The sequence below is a fragment of the Acinonyx jubatus genome, chromosome D4 (assembly GCF_027475565.1).
Source record: "Acinonyx jubatus isolate Ajub_Pintada_27869175 chromosome D4, VMU_Ajub_asm_v1.0, whole genome shotgun sequence".
Taxonomy (NCBI): Eukaryota; Metazoa; Chordata; class Mammalia; order Carnivora; family Felidae; genus Acinonyx; species Acinonyx jubatus.
In genome coordinates, this window is record NC_069391.1 from 62917288 (window position 1) to 62940256 (window position 22969).

The 22969-nt window shown below is 41.3% G+C and overlaps 2 protein-coding genes and 1 pseudogene across 6 annotated transcripts in view; 2 read left to right on the forward strand and 1 right to left on the reverse strand.

Annotated features, from left to right (window-relative positions):
• The window catches only part of CDC14B (cell division cycle 14B), a 138068-nt gene extending 133132 nt beyond the window's left edge, over positions 1-4936 (forward strand). The window contains exon 13 of one of the 3 annotated variants that reach the window (XM_053205152.1): positions 4715-4936. In XM_053205152.1, coding sequence (XP_053061127.1) covers positions 4715-4816 — 102 coding nt within the window. In that variant the 3' untranslated portion in view covers positions 4817-4936. The remainder of the gene's footprint in view (positions 1-4714) is intronic. The other 2 variants (XM_053205151.1, XM_053205154.1) reach the window with 2 other exon arrangements.
• Positions 1-19336, reverse strand: part of HABP4 (hyaluronan binding protein 4) — a 39681-nt gene extending 20345 nt beyond the window's left edge. Inside the window, exons 1-4 of one of the 3 annotated variants that reach the window (XM_027048102.2) lie at positions 18833-19336; positions 13302-13464; positions 5588-5728; positions 5284-5352 (exon numbers count right to left, since the gene is read on the reverse strand). In XM_027048102.2, coding sequence (XP_026903903.1) covers positions 5284-5352; positions 5588-5728; positions 13302-13464; positions 18833-19226 — 767 coding nt within the window. In that variant the 5' untranslated portion in view covers positions 19227-19336. The remainder of the gene's footprint in view (positions 1-5283; positions 5353-5587; positions 5729-13301; positions 13465-18832) is intronic. The other 2 variants (XM_027048103.2, XM_015068305.3) reach the window with 2 other exon arrangements.
• Positions 19337-22024: 2688 nt separating this feature from the next.
• Positions 22025-22321, forward strand: LOC106971467 (ATP synthase subunit ATP5MJ, mitochondrial-like; annotated as a pseudogene).
• Positions 22322-22969: the final 648 nt, after the last annotated feature.

Below are 22969 nucleotides of genomic sequence, written 5' to 3' on the forward strand. Positions count from 1 at the left end.
AGGGAATCCTTGTGTACTGCCATTGGGTATGTAAATTGGTACAACCACTATGGAAAATAGCATGGAGGTTCCTCAAACAAAACAGAATTACCATATGATCCAGTAATGACACCTCCGGGTATTTATTCCCCCTGCCTCAAATGAAAAGACAAATTTTAAAAGATATATGCACCCCTTTTATAATGAAGCATTATTTATAATAGCCAAAGTATGGAAGAAACCTAATTGCCCATTGACAGATGAATGGATAAAATTGTATTATATACATACAATGGAATATTACTCAGCCATAAAAAAGAATAAAGTCTTGCCATTCGCAACAACACGGATGGACCCAAAGGTATTTATGTTAAGTGAAATAAGTCAGACAGAGAAAGATAAATATCCTATGATTTCACTCACATGTGGAATCTAAATAACAAAACAAATGAAGAAAAAAAAGACTCAAATACAAAGAACAAATTGGCAGTTCCCAGAGGAGCATGGGGGTGGAGGAGAATGGGCAAAATAGGTAAAGGGGATTAAGAGGTATAAACTTCCCAAAGCAATCTACACATTCAATGCAATCTCAATCAAAATTGCACCAGCATTCTTCTCAAAGTTAGAACAAACAATCCTAAAATTTGTATGGAACCACAAAAGACCTCGAGTAGCCAAAGTTATGTTGGGAAAAAAAAAAAAAAAAACAAACCAAGGTGTCACAATCCTGGAGTTTAGCCTCTACTACAAAGTTGTAATCATCAAGACAGTATGGTACTGGCACAAGAACAGACACATAGACCAATGGAATAGAATAGAGAACCCTGAATTGGACCTACAAATGTATGGCCAACTAATCTTTGACAAAACAGAAAAGAGTACCCACTGGAAAAAAGACAGTCTCTTTAGCAAATGGTACTGGGAGAACTGGACAGCAACATGCAGAAGAATGAACTTGGGCCACTTACTTACACCATACACAAAAATAAACTCAAAATGGATGAAAGACCTAAATGTGAGACAGGAAACCATTAAAACCCTAGAGGAGAAAATAGGCAACAACCTCTTTGACCTCAGCTGCAGCAATTCCTTGCTTGACATGTCTCCAAAGGAAGGGAATTAAAAGCAAAAATGAACTATTGGGACCTCATCAAGATAAAAAGCTTCTGCACTGCAAAGGAAACAATCAACAAAACTAAAAGGCAACTGACAGAATGGGAAAAGATACTGGCCAATGACATATCAAATAAAGGGCTAGTATATAAAATCTATAAAGAACTAACCAAACTCCACACCCGAAAAACAAATAATCCAGTGAAGAAATGGGCAGAAGACATGAATAGACATTTTTTCCAAAGAAGATGGCCAACAGACACATGAAAAGATGTTCAATATCACTCAGGGATATGCAAATCAGGGAAATACAAATCAAAACCACACTGAGATCAAAACCACATTGAGATAACACCTCACACCAGTCAGAGTGGCTAAAATTAACAATTCAGGAAACAACAGATGTTGGTGAGGATGTGGAGAAACGGGAACCCTCTTACACTGTTGGTGGGAATGCAAACTGGTACAGCCGCCCTGGAAAACAGTGTGGAGGTTCCTCAAAAAATTAAAAATCAAACTACCCTACAACCCAATAATAGTGCTACTAGGAATACATCCAAAGTATACAGGAGTGCTGATTCATAGGGGCACATGTACCCCAATCTTTACAGCAGCACCTTCAACAATAGCCACATTACAGAAAGAGCCCAAATGTCCATCACCTGATGAATGGACAAAGATGTGGTTTGTATATACAATGGGATACTACTTGGCAATGAGAAAGAATGAAATCCTGCCATTTGTAACAACGTTAAAGAAAGACAAATATCATATGTTTTCACTCACATGTGGAACTTGAGAAACTTAAAGGAGGACCATGGGAAAAGGGAAGGGGAAAAATAGTTTCAAAAAAATAGAGTGTCAACGGGGGAGGAGCAGAGAGAGAGGGAGACACAGAATCCAAAGCAGGCTCCAGGCTGTCAGCACAGAGCCTGATGCAGGGCTCGAACCCATAAACTGTTAGATCATGACCTGAGTTGAAGCTGGACACTTAATTGACTGAGCCACCCAGGCACCCCAACATAAGCTATTTTTTAAAAAGCAAAGATAAATTGACCTGTAATAACAGAATTGACTTTCTGCATTTTTTAAAAATGTTTACTTACTTTTGAGGGAGAGAGAGACAGAGTGCGAGAAGGGTAGGGGGAGAGAGAGAGAGACACACACACACACACACACACACACACACACACACACCACAGAATCCGAAGCAGGCTCCAGGCTCTGAGCTGTCAGCACTGAGTCCGACGCGGGGCTCAAACCTACAGACCATAAGATCATGACCTGAGCCGAAGTTGGATGCTTAACTGACTGAGTCACTCAGGTACCCCTACATTTTTTTATTCTCAATGCAAAGCTATTGTAATGAGCTTAAAAGTGAGTTTTTCTATACAAAATTTGAATAATTTTTTTAAGTTAATTTTTTCTATAATCTCTACATCCAATGTGGGAGTTGAACTCACAATCCTGAGATCAACAGTCGCCTGCTCTACTGACTGAGCCAGCCAGGCGCCCCAAATAATTATTAATCTTTATTTTTGAAAAAGGTCCTAAATCAAATGCACCCTATGTGTGGAAAGACGTGGCTGGCACTGTGCTTGGCGGAGGCCCTGTCACAAAGGCTGCTTCTGCTCATCAGCCTGACTCCAGCAGGGTCACAGGAGTTTCTGGCATCCAGGAGCCTCAAAATCCAGCAGCAGCAGCACAAATTATTCCAACTTTCTCTTTACTCCCTTGGCAACATAATAAACCAAGGGAGTAAAAACCATAGGTTTATTGATAGTTTATAGCTTTCAACAATTAAAAATCATAAAAGGGACTATGTACAAACACCAACATTCTTAAACTTGAGGAGCTGATTAAAAAAAAGAGAAATCACACATCTCCCTGTGTTGACCTACATTATTTAATGAATAAACATAAAACTAATGTGCTTACGGCTCTTATAGAACCATGTGACCAAAACTACAGAGCAATGAGGTTTCAAAATTAGCAATAATTTATGTTAGCAGATTTTGTTATTTTGTTGAAAGTAAATCACCAATGTTAGATTTACAGAAGAAGATACAGCCCCAGGGCAGATGTATATATTTTGACTTTAGTTATATGAATGCAGAAAATGCCTGTTTGCACAAGCACATTCCACAAAGTGAATTGAACACCTGAAGGCTTTGTTATCTAGTTCAAATTCAATGAGACTTGAATTACCCAAATCTATGACAGCGGAGAGATTTTAATTGAATGTTAATAAAACCATCTTGCTCTTTGAAATAAAAGTTGGAAGGCACCATTACTGAAAACTGCTTTCGTGTGTGTGTTTCAATTGGTAACAAAGAAATAATATCAGATATTATATGTTTGTAATTACCACAGATGGAGAAAACTCTACTTTCAGGCACTCACTGTCAAACTGCTGAAGAGAAGGATTAACATTGGAAATGGCTCATTGCACCATTTTGAAAACATTCATAAATTTAGTTAGCACTGCCAATGCCTTCAAACAGGAATACTAACTATAGCAAAACCCTCCAGCTTTTAACACACCGTGCAGTGTTTGGCTTCACCAGCCATTAACATCCTTGCTACGGTAGGCTCACCTCTGCTCTTTTGTCATTAATCAAAAGCAGCCCATAACTCCACTGTACTGAACTGTTTTCATGATCAAAATCAAAATCTCCACTTATTAAATAAGAAATTTAAGTCTTATTCTATGAGAATCTTTAAATTACAAATTATTACCACCTCAGAGCTTTGACTTAGTCACTCACAAACCAATCCAAAATGACACGGACATGTGTCATTTTAGCACAAGGACATAAATGCCAGATCACCTGCAGCACACCCAGCTCCTGGTTACTTCTTCATGTTAAAAGGCCAATGCTGACCCCTTAGGGTACATAATTACTTGACGCCAAAATTATTTTAAGTTCCAATGCCAACTGAAATGGAGTGGCAGCATTAGATAAGGTGGTAAATCAGATGACTCAGAGGTATTTACTTTTTAAAATATATATCAAAGTAAAATAAAACAAAATTAAAAGATTCATAATTAACAGCCTATGAAACCCCATACTGAGAAACATTCAACAAGTTTCTTTTCCTTTCAAGGACAACACAGATGTGCAAGGGTAGCACATGTAATATTATATTTAGTATTGTTTTGTATGTTTGTCTTTAAGGACAACAATTTCAGAAAAATGAGTTTATGGGGGCGCCAGGGTGGCTCAGTCAGTTAAGCATCTGACTCTTGATTCCAGCTCAAGTCATAATCTCACGGTTTGTGAGTTCAAGCCCTGCGTTGGGCTCTGTGTTGACAGTGCGAAGCCTGCTTGGATTCTCTCTCTCCCCATCTCTCTCTGCCCCTTCCCTGTTCATGCTCTCTCTCTCAAAATAAATAAAGTTTAAAAAAAAGAAGGAAGGAAGGAAGGAAGGAAGGAAGGAAGGAAGGAAGGAAGGAAGGAAGAAAGAAAGAAGGAAAGAAAAGTAAGTTTATGTAAAAAGCTTATATTCTGGATTCCCTCAAGGCTTCAAAATCGTGGAAAGTCTTTCCTACAACGTGCACTGGGAGGGATCCATTCCTTGCCTTGTACTGCCCTCAAGTCTTCTTGCTTATTCTTTGCAGACACCAGGAAGGCACTGCCCCTACAGCTATGAAATGACTGAAACAGCAGAACCAAGTACTTCTTCTAAGCAGCAAAACTGGTACAGATCTGAGACACCATGAAACCTCAGAGAAATGTCAGATTTGAACCTTTGGTGAAATTTGTCATTGAGCTTCAACCTGCAAATGATTTCATAAAATCAAGATGCAATGCATATAAGAACTTGGGAAGGTCACAGAAAAATAAAAGTATAGAATATCCAGAAATTTAAAAAGCATTCTGAGGCCTATGCAAATGTAGAGTATCATGCACTGGGGCATCAGCAAATACACAAATTTGTTTGGCTAAAACAAAAGAACTTTAAAACCACTTTAAAAGTCATTTTCAAATCTAATTGCAACATAGCAAACCCACTTTAAAAAGTCACCTCACTAAACAAAAGCCTAAAATCAATCTATACCTAACAGCACACAAGTATAAAGACAATGCAAGCATAGCAGAGAAGACATAATTTTCACAAAAGGAAAATAAAGATCTGGATATTTCCACTTAATTGCAGGTTCACAAAAGGCACACATTTGCACCATACCTGGTATCTTTGCCTGATCCCCAAGTTCGAATTCCACAGCCACCCATGTTGTCTTCAGTTCTGATTGCTCTAGAGAAAGAAAGAATATTCCCTTCAGCTGAGAGCAGGCCTGCAGTCAATTTCCAAATCATAAAAGTTGATCAGAAAAGCCGTCCCAGGATCAGCTCCCTCAGGAATAAGCACATACTAATATCAAGTCAATTCATATTAACACACAACAAACAGATTCATACCGTGTATTACCAAGATAATAAGGCAAAAAAGCAGTTACAGAGGAACTTACATTTTCTCATTCCCACCGTACCTCTCAAAATCTCGTTTTCCTCTCTGGTCAAAACCCTCAAAAGCTCTGTTCCCGGGGCCGCCTCTGCCTCGGCTTCGCATGGCCCCCCTTGGGCCTCCACGGCCTCTCAGTGGTCTGTCTCGATCAAACCTGTCAATGGGTCTAGGAAGAGATGGGTATAATAATAAAAAGCAGTGAACTGGATTGAAGGGCTAAGGCTTTTTTGAGAAAAAAATTCTAGGAGGACATCATGGCTATAATATATTGGAAAGAATGGTAGCTTGAATAATAAAGTAATAATTAACTTTTACTGAATAGTACTACTGAGGCATTGTTCTGAGCACTTCATCATATATAATTCTCATAAACAGATGTATAATATACAGCTATTATCCACAGACAATGAAACTGAGGCACAAAGGAGGTAGGTAACTTGCCCAAGGTCATACAGCTGCTAGGTGAGGAAGCCAGACCAGAGAAGCAGGTCCTGGGCAGGTCTTGCTAATCTGTGGAGGGGTACCCCTTTCTCTGGAGGTTTATTCCAGCTCTAATATTCAATATTTAAATTAAATTTGGAATGTTTTGTATAAGAGAAATAGGAAACTTCAAATTATGCCCCTCCCAAATCTCCCTCTCCCAAACACACAACCAGTCAGTGACATTTGGGGCTAAAAGTATTAACCTGCAACAACCTCAATTCTCTTCCTCTTGCCCCACACACACCTCCAAGGACAGCTGAAGCTTTTTGTTGTTAAAGCCAATAGCAACTTTTGTCTTTATGTCATTTGACCCCTATTCATCATTTGACACCGCTGACCACTAATTTTCCTCAGACTTCTCTTTCCTTGCCTTGTCCTTAAACACTTATTTTTGTAATAGGTCATACTCAAACATGGTACAAAATTCACAAGATACTCACTCCCCTTGCTTCTTAGGCCCCCAATTCCATTTTTCAGAGGAAGGCACCTCCAGAGTCACATCAAGGGACATGTTCTGTATCTTGCCTCTTTCACTTAACTAGTCTTGATGCTCTCCACACAGCTGCCTCCCTCGTTCTTCTGGATACTCGTTTTTCCTCACAGGTGCCCACATTCCTGACTTCCCATCCCAGGCACACACTGTCCTCATCTCTATGCTATTGCTACGTGACCCTCAGTCATGTGACCCTGCATCTCTCACTGGGGTCTCTGATTCCAGGCCACAAAGCCAGTTACTTCCTGGACATGCCCTCTGTCCACACCCTGGCACTGCAGATACATGACCAACACTGACCCCTTGGCTCCCGCTATGGTCCCTAACTCACAGCATCAAACTACCTAAGCCAAGAACCAGATGTCTTCTATACTCCCTTCTTCCTCTGCCACATCCACTGGGACCAAGGCCTAACCACCCACGCACTCCTCCTCACACCCATTCTCAGCCATGTCTCTGGTCACCATCACTTTTTATGAGGACTTGCCTTTCTTCCATTAGACTCAAAGCTACTGCAGCAAGGACCACATCTTTTCACCATTACAACCTTAGTTTAATAAGACAGATTATATATTTTTAATTTGTCAAGACTTTAAAAATATTTAAAATTGTAACAAATTACTTACTGAACTCTAGTGGCATTAGTGACTCAAACACCAAAACTAGAGGTATGTTCTAGTCTATGGTCATGGCTGAAATTGTTACATTAAAAAGCTACTGTCTGGGGCGCCTGGGTGGCTCAGTCGGTTGAGCACCTAACTTCGACTCAGGTCATGATCTCACACTCATGGGTTTGAGCCCCGTGTCGGGCTCTGTGCTGACAGCTCAGAGCCTAGAGTCTTGCTTTGGATTCTGTGTCTCACTTTCTTTTTGCCCCTCCCCCACTCTCACTCTGTCTCTCTCTTCTAAAAATAAATAAACATAATAATAAAAAAATTATTTAAAAAAAGCTACTGTCTGATGGTGGGTAAAAATATATAAAACTCTCTATTATCCTTACTCAAAAAGATAAAAAAACACAGAAGCACCAATCATTAACTTTATGCCAGTCTCTTATAAGAAACATCATCCTAAATAAAGTCTCCAGGTTGGGTGTTCTACCTCCCACCTCTCCCATTCCCGACTAAAACAGAGATTATTATAAAATCTATTCCCATTATAATAAATACCTAGAGCAGAGTTCTAAAACAATAACAAAAATGTAACAATAAATTCTTAACAAGGAAGTTGGACAGGGTCATAAGAGAAAAAAAGTCTACCTAAATATTGAGAGGAAATGAAACACCAAAACATACATGGAAAATAATGTCAACAGTCAAAATTGGGTCTAAATTTACATGAAATCTAGATCAGATACCAACAAAACAACAAAGGCATTTAAAATATAATAGTGATTGAAACCGACCCTAAAAATAGCCCTGTGTGTTCTGGGGTTTATTTTAATCCCTTAAGCCTCTTTTTTTTTTTTTTTAGTGGTTTTTTAAAAAAATGTTTATTTTAGAGAGAGAGCATGAGCAGGGGAGAGGGGCGGGGAGGGGAAAGAGAGAGAGTGAGAGAGTGAGAGAGAGAGAGAGAGAGAGAGAGAGAGAATCTTAAGCAGGCTCCACGCTTAGCACAGAGCCCAATGCAGGGCTCAAACCCATGACCCAGGGATCATGATCTGAGCCATAACCAAAAGTCCAACACTCAACTGACTGAGTCACCCAGGTGCCCCTAAAACATTTTTTTTTCTTTACTCCACAGGTTACCCACATCCTTATCCCCATATTCTCAGGACACCTGGGTGGCTCAGTCAGTGAAGCGTCCGACTCTTGATTTCAGCTCAGGTCATGATCTCATAGTTCATGAGCTCGAGCCCCGTGTTGGGCTCTGTGCTGACAGCCTGGAGCCTGCTTGGGATTCTCTCTCTCTGCCCACCGCACCCCCCCCCCCCCTGCTCATTTGTGCACTCTCTCTCTCTCACAAATACACTTTAAATATATATATTCTCAATTGCTTCTTGCTTATAAAATATACCCTCTTTGTGCTCATGTTGGCAGCACATATACTAAAAATTAGAACGATAAAACATATCCTCTTTTTATTCAGGCAAGGGAGCATTGAGAAATCCTGTATCCACTTAGGAATCTTTATTTGTTATGTACTCACAAGGAAAAGGATGGAAAATAACATTTCAGCCAAGCATCATGCTTTACATCCCTGTAATCCACTCTCCAACAACAATCCTAATTAAGTAGGCATGAGTACCTGTTTTACAGATAAAGGGAATGATGTTTGTGGAGGGGAGAATGGGGAATTAGTGTTTAATGGGTACAGAGTTTCAGGTGGGGAAGATAAAAATGTTCTGAAGATGGATGATGGGGATGGTTGCACAACAATGTGAATGTACTTCATGCCACCGTACTATCACACATTTATAAGTGGTTAAAATGATACATTAAAAATTTTTTTTTAATGTTTATTCATTTTTGAGAGAGAGACAGGGTGAGAGTGGGGCAGGAGCAGAGAGAAAGAGAGAATCCAAAGCAGGCTCCAGGCTCTAAGCTGTCAGCACAGAACCCAATGTGGGGCTTGAACCCGTGAACCATGAGATCGTGACCTGAGCTGAAGTCAGACACTTAACTGATTGAGCCACCCAGGTGCCCCTAAAATGGTACATTATGTTACGTATATTTTACCCCAATTTTTCTCAACTATTTCCATATGAGGAGGAAAAAAAAGTTAAACATCTGAGTAAGTGATTCTTTCAGAACTGGAACTGACTTTGAATGACCAGCACTAAACTTCAAGAAGAGCCAAAGAAAGAGTCAAAATACATCCAGACAGAGGTAGGCTAATTTCCTAATAGCCTATGTTCAAAGAATTCACTTAGGTTCATCATTTGGAGCCTAAAGAAAAATTCCTTATACATTAAAAACAGTGATCTGGAAGTGTCCTGGTTGATCTCTGCACCTGAGCCACATGGACAGTTACTCCCAGCACCACTTATGACACCGCTTTGATGTGAAAATATGTTTTCTGCTTTAGTGGAATAAAAATCACATGAGCTGGCTGTGACCACAATAGCCATCACTGAAACTCCGGGTTTTTGTTTCCTCATCCATAAATTGAGAGGACTGAATTAGACAGTCTGTTAAGATTATCAAGATTCAATAATTCTGCCCAATAAATATGTATCACAGAAATGCAAGGTGACACCATTTTTCACTATCAAATAAGCCAAGATCAAAGTTTATTATATTCAACTCTGCAGAAAGAGCTAGGAGAAATGCTCTAGATTGTTAGTGACAGAGTAAATGGACAGGTTACTAAGACAGTGATTGGTCACTACATATCAAAAGATCCCCCTGACTCCAATTTGTTTTCACACTACATGCACCCATCCAAATTTGCACTGAAGCACAAACTGGGTCCCAGGTTTTAATATATGACACCCAGCTGAGAACCACTGCTTTATGGCCCTAACTGGGGTTCCCATTTCTAGAATTTCCATCTAGAGAAGGTCCAACACTAAGGAAATTATTACACTGTACTGCATCCACAACAGCTCATAATAGAGCCATTAAAAATGTTTACCAGGGCGCCTGGGTGGCTCAGGCAGTTAAGCGTCCAACTTCGGCTCAGGTCACGATCTTACAGTTCATGAGTTTGAGCCCTGCATTGGGCTCCATGATGACAGCTCAAAGCTTGGAGCCTGCTTCGGATTCTGTCTAGCCCTCTCTCTCTGGCCCTCTCCCACTTGTGCTCTGTCTCTCTCTCTCTCAGTCTCAAAAATAAGTAAAAACATTAAAAAAAAATGTTTACCAAAAATTCACAGGGCAGCTGGGTGGCTCAGTCAATTAAGCGTCTGACTCTTGATTTTGGCTCTGGGCATCATCTCACGGTTGAGTGATCAAGCTCCATGACAGGTTCTGCACTGAGCGTAGAGTCTGCTTAGGATTGTCTCCCTCCTGATCCCTCTGCCCCTCCCCCACTTGCAAATGCTCTCTTTCAAAAAAATTTAAAAGAAAATGTTTACCAAACATTGTTAGTGACATGGGAATGACTTTGACCATGTCAAATGGAAAAAGAAAGAATATAAAGCACTCAGTATATATGTATTATCATCTTAATATTTAAGTATATCTATGTATTAAAAAAAAGGAAAAAATTAGTCCAAATGTTAAAAGTAATTACCTTAAATGGTAAGATAAGTGGCTTTAATTTTCTTTATAATTGTATGCATTTTCTAAACTATCCAAATTGTCTTATGGATCTTTATTAATAGAAGAGTACTTTTTAAGAAACTAAGGAAAATATCTTTTCTGATAGCACATGATTTATCAAAAATAATTTCACATTTCCTTGAAAGTAAAACTTCCCTCCATATACCTAACATGATACACTGCGAAGGACACAAGACCTCACTTGTGTGGTATTCCTGCCAAAGTGCATGACATTGTTCCAGACAAACTCAGTTCTGAGCTGTTGTACAAAATGGTCCTTCCTCTTCCGACATGTCAAAGTCAAAGGAAGAGTAAAGAGCTGTTCCAAATGAAAGACGACTAAATGCAGTGCACATTCTGGACTGGATCCTGAACCAGGCATTTTTTTTCTTTTGCTAAAAGGACATTATAGGACAACTGGTGAAATTTGAGTACTCTGTAGATTACATGATATAGAGAATTAGATAATAGTAATGTATCAAGGTTAATATGTTTGATAATTGTACAATGTTTTTAGGAAATACATTTAAAGTATTTAGGGATAAAGAGGTATTTCTGCACTTTACTCTTTTTAAATTTTTTTTAGTGTTTATTTTTGAGAGAGAGAGAGAGACAGAGCATGAGTGGGGGAGGGGCAGAGAGAGAAAGGGAGACAGAATCCGAAGCAGGCTCCATGCTCCGAGCTGTCAGCACAGAGCCGGATTCGGGGCTCAAACCCACGAGCTGTGAGATCATGACCTGAGCTGAGGTCAGACGCTCAACTGACTGAGCCACCCAGGCGCCCCATCTGCACTTTAAATGTCAAAGAAAAAAGGTGTGTGTGTGTGTGTGTGTGTGTGTGTAAGGGAAGGAGAGAGGCAGAGAGAGGGAGGGGGTATGATAAAGCAAATGTTAACAGTTGGGGAATCTGGATGAGGGTATATGGGAATTCTGTGTATAATTCTTGCAACTTTCTATAAATCTGAAGTTTTCATTTTTTTTTTTTTTACATTTATTTATTTTTGAGGGACAGAGTGAGACAGAGCGTGAGCAGGGGAAGGGCAGAGAGAGAGTGAGACAGAATCTGAAGCAGCTTCCAGGCTCTGAGCAAGCAGTCAGCACAGAGCCTGATGCGGGGCTTGAACCCATGAATCATGAGATCATGACCTGGGCCGAAGTCGGACTGAGCCACCCAGGCACCCCAATAAATCTGAAGTTATTTTTAAAGAAAAAAGAAAAATCCCTCCATAATCCCATATCCCACTCTACCCCTATCCTCATGTATGACTTCACTTAATAGGCATCATTTTGTGTTAACATATACTCATCCTTTTAAAAGACTCATAGTTTAGCTACTAAAAAAAGCTGGAAACATGAGTTTGTGCTTTTGAGCTATAATTTCCTTATTTCCACAGAATAAATCCCTGAAGTGAGAAAAAAAATACACATATGCTTCCCCAAATAAGCAGCTCTGATCCAGAAGTCTTTCTGTAAGCAAGCAGACTATGGCCATTACACAGCAAAATTGAAGTACTCTCCAAAAATAGCAGAATTAAGCCTTTCTCTAACCCTCACGCTCCAATATGGTGGCAGATACACTAGCCTGATGTTCTCAATATGTAATTTCTAGGGAATACATCTGTGGGAGTATGCCCACCAGCTGCTCAGCCTTCTCAGACTGAGCTACTCTCTGCTGGACTTCTGGGGGTCTTTTGGGGGAAGGGGTGGTGTTTTAATGAGGTGGTGTTTTAATGAACATAGTTTTTACATGTCCTTTGGTTAAAACTTGTAGCCAGGATCCTAAATGGAATCAATAGTCAAGAACTTGGAATACTTTGGGAATAACGGCTCCCTTGACATTAAACTGTTGACGGCTAATAGTGTCAACGTACACTCTTCTAGTCTCCTTTAGCCTTTTTTTTTTAACCTATTTTCCTTTAAATGTGATTCACAAGTTGTTTCAGTTTAATCTAAACTCAGTGCTATGAAGGTTGAATAATTTAACACAAACTTTAGGCAGTAAGCATCTGTCTTGTTAGGGCCAAGCATAAGACACAAAGAACCGCTACGTGTGTACAGGCAGGCACGGGTGGTCAGGAGCGGTGTCAGGCTGCACCAGCCCAAGACTACCTTCCAGATCAGAGCACTTTCTAGAAGAAGGTATGGCAGCCATAAATTGGTTTTATACACTGTATCAGTTTTTCTTAAAATGTCATCATGATAGCCAAGTGACCTAACCATGGGGCTAGGAACTTGTTTAAATTTGTTAGTAGTCTAAATTAGTAATGTTAAATCAAAACCATAATTATGCTTAGCTTCAACTGCAAAAGAAAATTTAACCAGTTTAACAGACTCCTGTGTAGTTTTTTCTTTACAAGACTGCTTTGTGTAGTTACCAATAAATAACTAATTTTTCACCTTACATCATTTCCTGAACCAAGACTTAAGGTCACCCAAGAAATAAATGGAAGATCCTTCCTGTGTCACCTAAAGTGACTGCCAAGGTTGCAAAGGTTAACAGTTCTAGTAAAACCCTCCTGGTTCCCCCCACCCTCCTGACCAAGGTCTGCAGTACGTACTTTTCATCCGTGAACTTCTCAGATGTAAAGTCTGCCTGTCTCTCGCTCTCATAGGGTCGATATTCCCTGTAGGATCTCCGCTCTGCTCTGTCAAGTGTCACCTCCGTCCCCCGGCTGTCATTCCATCCCTGTTGCTCCCCTCTTCTAGGAGCTCGCTTCTGGCCTGCCAAATCAGAAGGGACAGCTGGGACACCAGGTCCATGAAAGCACACCTACAGGGAGTTTTAAATTCCACTTTTCTAGAAGTCAACATCATAGGAAAATCCGGGAAGTTTGGAAACGTTCAGAGAAGAAAAAAGTTATGGATATCATCGTAGCCCACAGTCAACTACCATCGACCCTTGAACAACACAGGTTTGAAGTGCATGGGCCCACTTACAGAATTTTTCAGATGCAGTACAGAAGTGTAAATGTATTTTCTCTTCCTTATAATTTTAATAACATTTTCTCTTCTCTAGCTTATCTGCCCTACGAATATATACTACATATACAAAATAAATGTTAATTGACTATTACTGGTGAGGCTTCCAGTCAATAGTAGGCTACTAGTAGTTAAGTTTTTGGGAAGTTCAAAGTTATATGTGGATTTTCAACTGCACGGCTTGAAACCTGGTTTCAACCTAACCCCCTGGTTGCTCAAGGGTCAACTGTACTTCCTCATAAAACTTTTAAGATACTTAGGTTTTCTTTCCCTTCTGTCCTAGAAAATATAAGATAAACTACACCAACCAACCTATAATTACAGGTAACTCACAATGACTGTGACAGCTATGGATACACACATTTGCTAAATTAACTACAGTTGTCAACAGCAGTTTTATTAAAACATGGTAGCTACACTCCATACAGAATATTAAAGGATAAATGCCCTGTATATCAGATTGTACTTTCAGATAAACTATGGTTTATCATTGGCTACTAAGGTTTTCGTTTCTAAATACAGTTCTGTACTGCTGTTATCTTTTTTTGTTTGAAAACAGATTTTCCTGCTCTCTTGATCTTTGATGGAATTTATACATTTATGATCATACTTTTCAATATGAGGCCAAACTGCTATCTACCAACTGATCCAAGGGACAGCACTGGAAGGGGGCATCTCTTGTTCACAGAAAGGCCAGCACCCAGCCAGGGCCACTCCAGGCCTCTCTCTCTCACTTTACTCCTCTCTAGTTTTGATGCTTTAAAAATTTTAAGCAGAGTCTATGTCTGAAAGCAGCTAACACTTGGTAAGTACGTTGTAAGGAACTTTGTCACTTCTTAAATCATCTTCTAAAAATGCATCTTATTTTTCTTAAAAAAAAGATATTTAAAAGCTCTCCATCTCAAACATGATGTACCATTTTTATTACAGTAGCTTCGATTTTCCTTGGTATAATTTATACCCTTCACATTGGTTGTATGGCTATCAAAATTTTTTTTTTAATGTTTATTTTTGAGAGACAGAGAGAGCGCGCATGAGCAGGGAAGGGGTGGGGGTGGGGTGGGAAACAGAGGATCTGAAGTGGGCTTTGCGCTGACTGCAGAGAGCCTAAATGCGATGTAGGGGCCCATTAGATCATGATCTGAGCCAAAGTTGGATGCTTAACCAACTGAGCCATCAAAATATTAAATGTATTTGAAGTAATGAGTAATTTTTAAAGTCCCGGATTCCTCTCTTAGACAGATATATGTAACTTTTAAGGAATATATGTTTACACATATTTTTCTGTCTTCCTACTGAATAGCTTCTATCTGAACTTTGTACTGGGCACATGTACATAGTAACATAGTTCCAGTATCTTACTGATTCCATTTTAAAGCAGAAGTCAAGTCTGTGACACCACAAACATAAAATTGTGCAATTTATTACTTGTTAACATAAAGTATTTTTTCAATGTGAAAAGTTCCACAATAAGTCTAAGTTCAGTCTTAAGTTAATGTCCCTTAAATCGGATTTGCATCCTGTACTGATGTTACAATCTGAGCTTGTGACGTGTTTGGGAAATGGGAAAGATGTTATCTTTCTCATAATAGATCACTGTTTCTCTTGCAGAAACAAAACAGAGAGTGACACTTGTCCCGGGAGTATGCAATGCCAAATAAGGGCAGGTAATAGAGATCAAATTTGGAATGTGAGGTAGAAAATGTTATTTTGGAAGTTTATTATCTAACAAGTTGAAAATTGTAATAGAGTATGACATAACAGCAATCAGCTGATATGTCAATAGTAACAATACTTTTCCTTCAATGCAAAAACATTATTTTAATACAGCTTCAAATTTCCTATTTATAACCTATCTTTAAATAAAACCTGGGGCACCTGGGTGGCTCAGTCAGTTAAGTGTCTGACTTCGGCTCAGGTCATGATCTCATGGTTTGTGGGTTCATGCTCCGCATTAGGTTCTGTGCTGACAGCTCAGAGCCTGGAGCCTGCTTTGGATTCTGTGTCTCTCTCTCCCACTGCCCCTCCCCTGCTCACGCTCTCTCTCTCTCAAAAATAAATAAACGTTAAAAATTAAAAAAAAAAAACCTTTAGTATCTCCACTCAGCTACAAAATTACTTAGGAGCTTATCCTACCTCTTTGCTTCCTCAAGGTTGTTTTTTTTTTTTTATATTGTATTAAATTTGGAATTCACCATTCAAAACTTAAAATGACATTTACTGCACACTTTATATTAAAACTTCTTCCAAAGTTTTGGTGTACAAACTTAAAAAATAAAATTTTAAAAATTATATAGGGGCACCTGGGTGGCTCAGCTGGTTAAGTGTCCAACTCTTGATCTGGTCTCAGGTCATGCTATCATGGTTCATGAGATCGAGCCATACTTGGGGCTCTGCACTGACAGCAGGGAACCTGCTTAGGATTTTCTCTCCCTCTCTCTCTGCTCTTCTCCTGCTCATGTGCACACGCATGTGTGCACTCTCTCTCTCAAAGCAAACATTAAAAATACCATTAAATGTAACTGGATATTTATTAGAATAATTATGAATACACTGCAAACATCTGTCTCCCCAAAACCCAAAGATAAAAGGGGTCCAGTTTTCCCCCCACAATTTAGTGCTAAGCGATCAAGATTGCAACTGAACCTAGTTTGTTTTTCTGTGCTGGGTCAGCAGCTCCAAGTGGATAATGCAAACACTGAATTTCTCTAGCCCTTTCCAATAAAACGCCGGCACATGCTGTCTGATCACTGATCTAAACCCAAGCCCATATGAAGGGGCAGAATACAATAAAATTTACAGTAAGATTTCCTACAAAACAAAGTTGAGCTTTCACTCAAAGACAATAGTTCTGAAAGGCTAGGAAAAGCAAAGCTGAAAACAGTCTCTGTAGATTTCAGTAACGAGTTTATAAAACAAGGCTCACCCAAGGGTTAAATATTGAAGGGCATTAAAAACCTCTGTTTCCAAGGGAAAATCTTGTGATTTCCACATTCACATCCAAAAATATTTCCATTATATGTCAAACATGTTTTGACTTTGATTCTTCTCTACACTGAGCATCCATTTATAATATTCTAACTAAATTAAAAATTTTGAATGTTAGAAAGGTACAGTCCATATTAATTAGGGCTACAAAACCTTGAGAGAGTAGCTCTCTATAAATTTAGTACTAACTACATAAATGGAAATTAATGAGCTGTTTGCTCCTGAAATAACATTTACTTGAAAAAGAACCAGGATGACAATATTTCCATCCTACCCACAAAATTAACTAAGAATCTTTAATATAGATCTCAAAACCCAGGTCATCTGGATTATGAACAATTGACAGAAAAAAGTTATAAACCCACTAGATTACAATGCTAAGTTAAACAAGCAGGCTGCAACTCAGTTTACATATCATTTAAATTTAGAAAAAAAGAAATAGCTCTGTTTGTACATAAATACAAGGTGTTAACCAGTAATAAAAATAGATTTTTGCTTTACTTCATACATTTCAGAATTGTTCAAAATTTACAAAAATTTTATAAATTTTTGTTATAAGATAAAAATTCATGATTTTTAATATTAAAAAGGTTAAAACGCAGTATATTAACATCACTAACTGCAGTTTCACACTACTTTAAAGGATAAAATACATTATTTTCATCTGTTAAAAAGAAAAGGGAGAGGAAAAGCTTAGCCTTAGTCAATTCTTTCATTACTGTATCTAAATAGATTTATGAGAAAAATCAGAACACAAAACGTACAATATATCTCACGTCTCATTCACTGTTTAAATAGGCTCATAAATGTGCTGGCCTACTAGCATGGGGTCTTAAAATATCCAAAAGCATTGAAAATAATTTTCAATATCTTTATTATAGTGACTTGATTTTCTATTTCTCAGGGGATATTGCTGGACTAAAGTTTTCACAGACAAAAGTAAAGCAAACATTACCTAGCTGCACGAGTCAAAGACCCAACACTTAAATCAGAGTTGTAATCTCAGGGCTGGGATGCACAACTGTCATCAAGCAAGGAACAAGCCAGCAAAGCCCAGTTGAATACAATGCCAAACACTGGCTCAAGTGGTCGAATGACATATCTTAATCTTAACACTCTTTTTAAGCAAACCTTAGGACCACTGCTTTATTTTAGGAAAACAGAGGAAATAAATACAGGTGGAGTCTTACAGACTATGAACTGATGCAGTTCAGGTGATGAACGACTCTTAGGTACCCTCCCTCGCTGGATGCGGACAGTGGTACCTGGCTAAATAGGTTGTGGGGAACTTTGAATATTCTTGTTTAAAAGGGTTAAAGGTTAAAAAACGCTTTTCTTAAAGCAGCCTGACTTAATGACAAGTTACACGTCCCAACGACACAACATGCTGTATTGAAAAATGATGCCGGCTGACTGCTGGAAGCTACAGTAAGGGGATGGGGTGTACGAGGATGGGGTGAAAGCACGGAGCCTGGCAGGAGCCGGGGACCCCGCGTCCGCCCCCGCCGCATTCGGCTCGCGGCCCTGACGTCACAGCCCGCCCCCGCGGTCACCCAGGCCTTCGCTCCATCACAGAGGCCCGAGCCCCTCATCCCCACGATTCCTCACACACCCTGGGCTCTCGCCACCACCCCCAGAGGCCGGGTGCGCCCTCCTTGCTCACCCTCCCTCCTTCCCCACCACGCTTCTCTTCTGACCTCCCGACCCGAATTTTGCAGAGGTTGGGCTGGAGGATGGAGACCGTCCCTGCTAGCTCTAGATTTGAGCGCCCGGGGTAGCGACCCTAGTTATCCCGACAAACACTACCCCAACATTATCCCTCAACTTTGCCCAACTTGTAATCGCTCAGTTCTGGGATTCTGAGACCCCTATTCCAAGCCAGCACCCCGCCCCCCGCCCAAGGGGCTGGAAAAGGCCAGAAGGGGCGTGACACCCCCTCCCGTTCTCTTTTCCTACCTTCCTCCGCCACAAGGACCTTCAACTTAACCCGTCTTCCCAGGAGCCCCTTCCCTTTCTGGATCAAGACCCTCTGACCCCGGTCTCACAGTGAGAGTCGAGGGACGGCAGAGGAGGGGTGACCTCCGTGACCCCATTCTCCTTCCCTCCCGCCCACTGCGCCTACCCGGGGGTGCCCAGGTGCCCGGCGGGGCGCGCGTACCGGGTGGCAGCGGGCCGCCCCCGGGGCTGTCCGGCTGCTGCGCGCCAGGGGCCGGGAGGCTCTTGCGCTCTTTCTGGGACTCCCTCCGGCCGCCGCCCGCGCCAGGTCTGTGGCCCGAGGCCCCGGCCGGACTCCTGCCGCCGCGGTTGCCGGCCCCGGCCGCCGCCGCTGCCTCGTCGCGCCTCTTGCGCTGCAGCTGCTGCTGGCGCCGGTGCTCGGCCTCGCGCAGGATGTCGAACGGGTCCGACTCGTCGTCCAGCAGCTGGTGGAAGCGGTTGGCCACGACGCAGCCGAAACTCTCCTGCATCGCGGCGCCTGCGGCGGCCGCGGCCACGGGGCTCCCCAGAGCGCCCTTCATGCCGCCGCGGCCACTGCGGGCCCGCCGCTGGCAGCCCACGCGAGCGAGTCTCAGCAAAAGCGGCGGCGAGGACCCATCCCGCCCGCTGCTACCGCCCTCCCAGCCCTGCCCGGTCCCGGCCCTCCCCGCGCCCGCCCCCGCGCCGCCGCCGCCGCTGCCCGCCCAGCCACCGCCCGACAGCCAATCAGCACACGCAGGTACGCCCCCTTTCCTAGTCGGCGCGTCTGGAAGCCCAATCAGAGGCCGGAGGCTGTCACGTCACGCGACCTCTATGCCCCTCCCCCCGACTCAGCAGAGAGGGGCGGGGCACAGGGGCGGAGCTACTGGGAGGAGCAACGAGTCTTGTAGTCCGGGCGGTCCCGCTGTGCGGGTGGGTCACTGCCATTATTGGTATTCTCTCTGGCGCTGGATACACATTGGTTGTGGGCCACTCATCTTTGAAGTTCATATGTTCATCTAGCCATTCAACTACATATTGAACACTTACTATGTGCCAGGCATTATGTTGTAAGAGATACTAGCTCCGTGTTTTTGCGGATCTTAGTCTAGAGACAGAAGAGTGCGGTAAAGGAAGGGACAGACTTTTCTACGCGCCAGTAGCAGAGACCTGACCTAATTAGGAGGCCTGGAAAGGCTTTCCCTGGGAAGTGACGGTTAAACTGACATACTACCAAGGATGACAGGGGCAGGAGCAACCACACGTGAAGATGTCTTGAGGTGGGATGGAGCACAACCCATTGAAACTCAGAGGATACCATTGTAACTGGATTGCAAAGAGCTGAGGGACAGCTTTTTTTTTTTTTTTTTTTCTTCCCTAGGAGCAATAGGAAGCAAATTTTAAGCCTAAGCATGTATTTGAAAAGGCTACTCTAGTTGCACTGTGAAGGACTAGGTTGGAGGCAGGTCCAAATAGATGTAAGGAAACCAAGCAAAAGATTGTTGCAGAACTCCAGAGAAGAGTTGATGATGACAGTGACTTGAATTAGAATGGTTGAGTGGAGGTGAAGAGACTCATTGATTCAAGAGCTGTTTGGGAGGTTGTATCAACAGGACCTGGTGATGCGTTAGATATGGGTGTTGAGGGAAATGAAGAGGGTATGATGACTCCTATTTCTGGCTTGTGCAGCTGGAATGGTGGTGCATTCCAAAGAGATAGAACACTGGAGGAGACCATTTTGATGGGAATCATGAGTTAGTTTTGGACATATTGAGGGTTTTTAAAATTTTTTTTAATGTTTTTATTTATTTTTGAGACAGAGAGAGACAGAGCATGAGCAGGGGAGGGGCAGAGAGAGGGAGACACAGAATCCGAAGCAGGCTCCAGGCTCTGAGCTGTCAGCACAGAACCCGACGCGGGGCTCGAACTCAACCGACTGAGCCACCCCGGCGCCACCCCCACCCCCCCTTTTTTTCTTTCAGTTGAGAACTGGAACTCAAAGGACTCTGCACTGGACAGTCCTCCAGGAAGTTTTGCCTGGCACCTGTCTGTCTATCCCACTCCTTCCTTTTCCTCTTACATTTTCCCAGAACCTGTATTTTGTTAGGACATCAGGTGGCTGTATGCCCCAGGGGAAGCTGGGCTTATCAGCCTCAAACTTGCTTAATCCTAATCATGCACTCTAATTCCATTCCCTTGCCAATGATTGGTGTAGGAATAAGCTCCTGGTGCAAATCTTCCCTGAGGGGAACTATTATGGAAGATTCCTGGGAACATTTTTCTTATATCTAAAAAGGGATTGAGAAGGGACCTGTTATTTCCCACCTCTGTTCTCTGCTCTTTGTTATGTGAGGAAGACATAATGCCTAGAGTTGCTGTTCCTTATTGCAGCTATGAGAATGGCAGAGCAGAAGGGTAGAGAAAACCTAATTCCTTGGTGCTGATTTATCCCACTGGGAAGACTCCCTACCTCAGATTTATTATATAAGAGGATAAATAACATTATTGTTTAATCTGCTCTTAGTTTTATTTGTCTTGATTCAAAAGCATCACCTTAGAGCTTCTTGCTCAGGTGAGTCATCACCAGCATGACTGCTGCCAGGTTTGTGTTTTACTCATTTAATTTTCTGTCATTCCTGAGGAGGATAGGGATGATGCCTGTCATTCATTGCTTTCTTATTCGTTGCAGTTTACATGCCCAGTGCTTCAAATTCTGGGTAGTTGTGTGGTAGGTTCTCAGTAAATATTTGCTGAATGAATATTTTAAGATATTCAGTCATCTCCTTTTTGGAGTCAGCAGAGGTTTATGATCAAAAGCCTATTCTTTTTACCCAAAAGAATTGATAGCAGGTGTTCAAACAAAAACTTGTACATGAGTGTTCGTGGCAGTACTGCTTGCAATATTCAAAGGTGGAAACAGCCCAAATATACATCAGTGGATGAATGGATAAACAAAATGTGGTACAATGGATTGATATTTGTGTATAAAAGGGAATGAGGTACTTATACATGCTACAATATAAATGAATGTTGAAACATTATGGCCAGGTACAAAAGGCCACACATTGTATGCCCTTTTATATAAAATGTCCAGTATAGGCAAATCCATAGAGACGGAAATCAGATTAGTGGTTGCCAGGGGTAGGGGGGAAAGGAGATGGGGAGCGACCATTTAAGGTGCATGAAGTTGCCTTTTGGGGTGAGGAAATTTTTCTGGAATTTATAGTGGTGTTAGTTGTACCAAATGTGAATGTAGTAAATACCACTGAATTGTACACTTTAAAATGGCTACAATAGCACACCTTTCCGAGTTTTTGGCTATGAGGATTGGGGCAGCCTGAGACAGGGGTCCTGCACTGAGATGCCTCAAATCCTTGTTAAAAATGTTTAGGTCCCCATGAGGCCCCACACTGTCCAAGCTAACCAGGAGATTTAGGTAGGAAGGGGATTGATGGGCTTCATTGTTTATAAAATCAGTTGTGCTGATAAAAGAAGTAAAGCTGGGAAAGCTTTGAGTCCGGCACCTGTTCATGGTCATCATTAACCAGCTTTACCTGGAGTACACATCAGATGGGACATCAGTCTGGCTGTAAATTTCAGCCAGCTGTTAGATGGGAACATGGAGTATCGCTGTGCACCTGCAGATGTATTATTTCTTTTGTGGCATGAATAAATGTATCTGTGATGTACAAAAAAAAAAAAAAGACTACAATAGTAAATTTTATGTGATTCTACCACAATATTTAAAGCATATATTTTGGAGTTCTATCATGATTTGAATCCTGGCTCTGCCACTAATTAATTTTGTGACCTTGGACCTGTTCCTTATTTCTGTGCCTCAGTTTTCTCATCTGTAAAATGGAAAAAATAATGATACCTATTTCTGAGGGTTATTGTGAAAACTGGGTCAGATAATGCATATGAAGTGTTGAGCACCATGCCTGGCACAAAGTAAGTCCTCAGTGAAAGTCATTATCAACATTATTATTATCATCATTTTGAATCACACTTAAGACTAGGTAGAGTCATAATGAGCCCTCATTATTATGAGAGGAATGAAATTTCCAAAGATTCTTTATGCACCAGAATTACCACATGTACCAGAGACCATATTTTGAGAAGCACTGCTTCAAACCAGATGTCTCCGGCAACTTTAAGCTGCCCATCACCAAGCAACAACAAGGGACCATTACCACTTGAGAGAGGACCTGTCATCCTCTAAATTTTTTTAATGTTTATTTATTTTTGAGAGAAAGAGAGAAACAGAGCACAAGCAGGGAAGGGGCAGAGAGAAACAGAGCACTAG